General features: G+C 39.9%; 1 protein-coding gene across 1 annotated transcript; it reads left to right on the top strand.

The window, feature by feature from the left end:
* The first annotated feature begins 1,059 nt into the window (after positions 1 to 1,059).
* Smp_040130 (cyclophilin) lies at positions 1,060 to 1,709 on the top strand. Its single transcript, XM_018797792.1, has 2 exons — positions 1,060 to 1,180; positions 1,216 to 1,709. Exons 1-2 carry the CDS (start codon positions 1,115 to 1,117, stop codon positions 1,633 to 1,635), a joined length of 486 nt encoding a protein of 161 aa, XP_018652799.1. The 5' UTR covers positions 1,060 to 1,114; the 3' UTR covers positions 1,636 to 1,709.
* The last annotated feature ends 769 nt before the right edge of the window (positions 1,710 to 2,478 follow it).

Here is a 2,478-nt window from a genome sequence, read left to right as displayed (position 1 = left end):
GACAGTATCCTTAACAATTCTGGTCATCCCTTTAAACATCTACTTAAGCTTAGTCACAATACTATCCTAAGGGGTAACACACAGAAACCGGAGACCCAACATAGCAGAACGGACTGTAGACACAACTTCTACTCAGTAAGAGTTGTCGAATGCTGGAATTCGCTGCCGATTGAGCTAGTCCAAGCGACTTCGCAGGAGTCCTTAAGGAGGAAACTAGACCTATTCTTAATAACTAAGGATAACATTTTATTATGATTTACCAATTTCTTTTTTCCTCTGTTATCGTTATTATACCAAGGTTCTTGCCTGGAGGTATTATTAATCCACTGCTACTAGACACGGAAGCCCGTTAAGCGAAAGCTTCTTCTATGCCGTCCCCAACAATTTGAAACTTACAGTGAACTGACGAAAGGTATGTATTCCGTGCTTCCCCTCAGATGTCGAGGTTTTCACAATCTAGTCAACCACTAGAAGAAAGAGAAAGGGGGAGAGTAAACTGCCTTGTCTGTCTCCAGTTCTTACTGGGAATGCATCTGTCAGAATCTGTCAATAACTTGTCTACCAAGGTTAAAGTGAAGTTTTCACTGGTTCAAGGTGTTACAGGGTCTACAATGACAACAATTAATGAACCGGAAACGGACTTCCGATTGTTCTGACCATAACACTGTTGTATAATCTAGCTATGGTGAGTATGTAGACGTCCAACAAACAGAACTTAAACCCAAGCGTTTTTGACTAGTAAGATTTTAAACCGACTGATTATTTGGCTGATCAGGTTATGAACCATCGTCAGGAAGATACAAGTATTTATAAATGATTGTCTATGCAAGATACTCAATGTCCGTTGGCAGGATAACATTAGCAACAGCGTTTTACGGGAGAGGACAAACCAGCTTCCAGCTGAAGAGGAAAATAGGAGACGTTGGAAGTGTATATGACAGAAATTGAGAAAATCATCAACCCGCATCACTAGGCAAGCGCTTAATGCATAGATAAGCATCAGAAACAACTTTGAACATACAATACACAATGTCCAATTCATTGGTTGTTTGTATCGATAACCACTGTTTGCATGTTCAGCTAAATTGACCGGTGGTGACCATCCATTTCAAAAATGGCTGCGAAAGCGTTTTTCGATATTAAGGCCGGTGATGAACGATTGGGGAGGATTATATTTGAGGTAATTATAGTCTTACTCAAAGCATTATTTCTCAGCTATTCAATGATGTTCCAGATACTACTAGAAACTTTCGCGAGTTATGCACTCACAAGAATAATTTTGGTTACAAAGGTTCCGTTTTCCACCGAATAATTCCAGGCTTCATGTGTCAGGGTGGCGATTTCACCAATGGCGATGGCACGGGTGGAAAAAGTATATACGGAAATAAATTCAAAGATGAGAACTTCAATCACAAACACGAAGCGTTCTCACTTTCAATGGCCAATGCGGGACCTAACACCAATGGTTCGCAATTCTTTATTACTACTGTCCCTTGTTCGTGGCTTGACGGCAAACATGTTGTTTTCGGTAAAGTCGTCAGTGGCATAGACGTGGTGAAGAAAATGGAGAGTTTAGGTTCCACAAGTGGAAAGCCGTCCAAGAAAATTATAATCGAAGATTGTGGAGAATGTTAAATATCTTTATTACATATGTATGTTATAATCTATGAAACTTATTTGGCGTATATAAAATCGTCGTTGCAGTATCTTTTTCTTTTATCAACGTGCACCGGTTGTCTTCCGTCGCTTGTTGATGTCGGTGATCCATACTAATCTCTTTATATTTGACTTGGGATAGTAGATATCTGTTAACAAATGAATGATTTGAAGTTGTTGTCTAAGCAAGGTATTGGTCTTCTATTGTTATTATGATTGACGATAAAAACTTCACTATAAGACAGAATTCAGGCAAATAAAGCTCACAAGAACCACATTATGGTTACTAGTACTATGGCGATTTTTAGTATTCTACGTAGTATGTTGTAGATAACTTGGAACGTTTACATTCAGTGTGTGAAATAGCTTCACTTGTACACCTCAATAGACAGAACTGTTCATCCTAGCTTCAACCTTTACTAAGTTATTTAGTACCGCCATTATTTTCGATAATCTTCCGTAGTTCCGATGTAGTTCAGCTGTGCTTCTGGCTGTTATTGCAGTTCCTATTGCCGACATGCGGTCTTTGATCACCCAGGTCAGATGTAGTCTCTGCTCCTAGAGTAGACCCACTTGTTATCGTCACTGGGCTTTGATTGAGTACTTGATTCAGTTCTGTGGTAGTTTCGTTCGAGCCTGACTTCTCACTACCATCGTCAATTCGTTTACACGGCATTCACATGTCTCAGCCACCCCACTTGTGGTGACTTATAACACTCGGTTATCCAAAACTGGGGCGATTAACACGGTCAATCTCTAAGCATCAGGACTTCGAGAGTAAATCTCCACAGTAGTGTTTCTATTTCAACTGTACTTAGTCTG

The sequence above is a fragment of the Schistosoma mansoni genome, chromosome 5 (assembly GCF_000237925.1).
Source record: "Schistosoma mansoni strain Puerto Rico chromosome 5, complete genome".
NCBI classification, from domain to species: Eukaryota; Metazoa; Platyhelminthes; class Trematoda; order Strigeidida; family Schistosomatidae; genus Schistosoma; species Schistosoma mansoni.
This window is presented reverse-complemented; position numbering and strand designations above follow the sequence as displayed.

What these genes read in the sequence shown, in the direction of transcription:
- Smp_040130 (XM_018797792.1), top strand. Translation starts at nt 1,115, where the DNA reads ATGGCTGCGAAAGCGTTTTTCGATATTAAGGCCGGTGATGAACGATTG. An exon ending in TGGGGAGGATTATATTTGAG is followed by an intron (nt 1,181 to 1,215) that starts GTAATTATAGTC and finishes ATTATTTCTCAG; the next exon opens with CTATTCAATGATGTTCCAGA.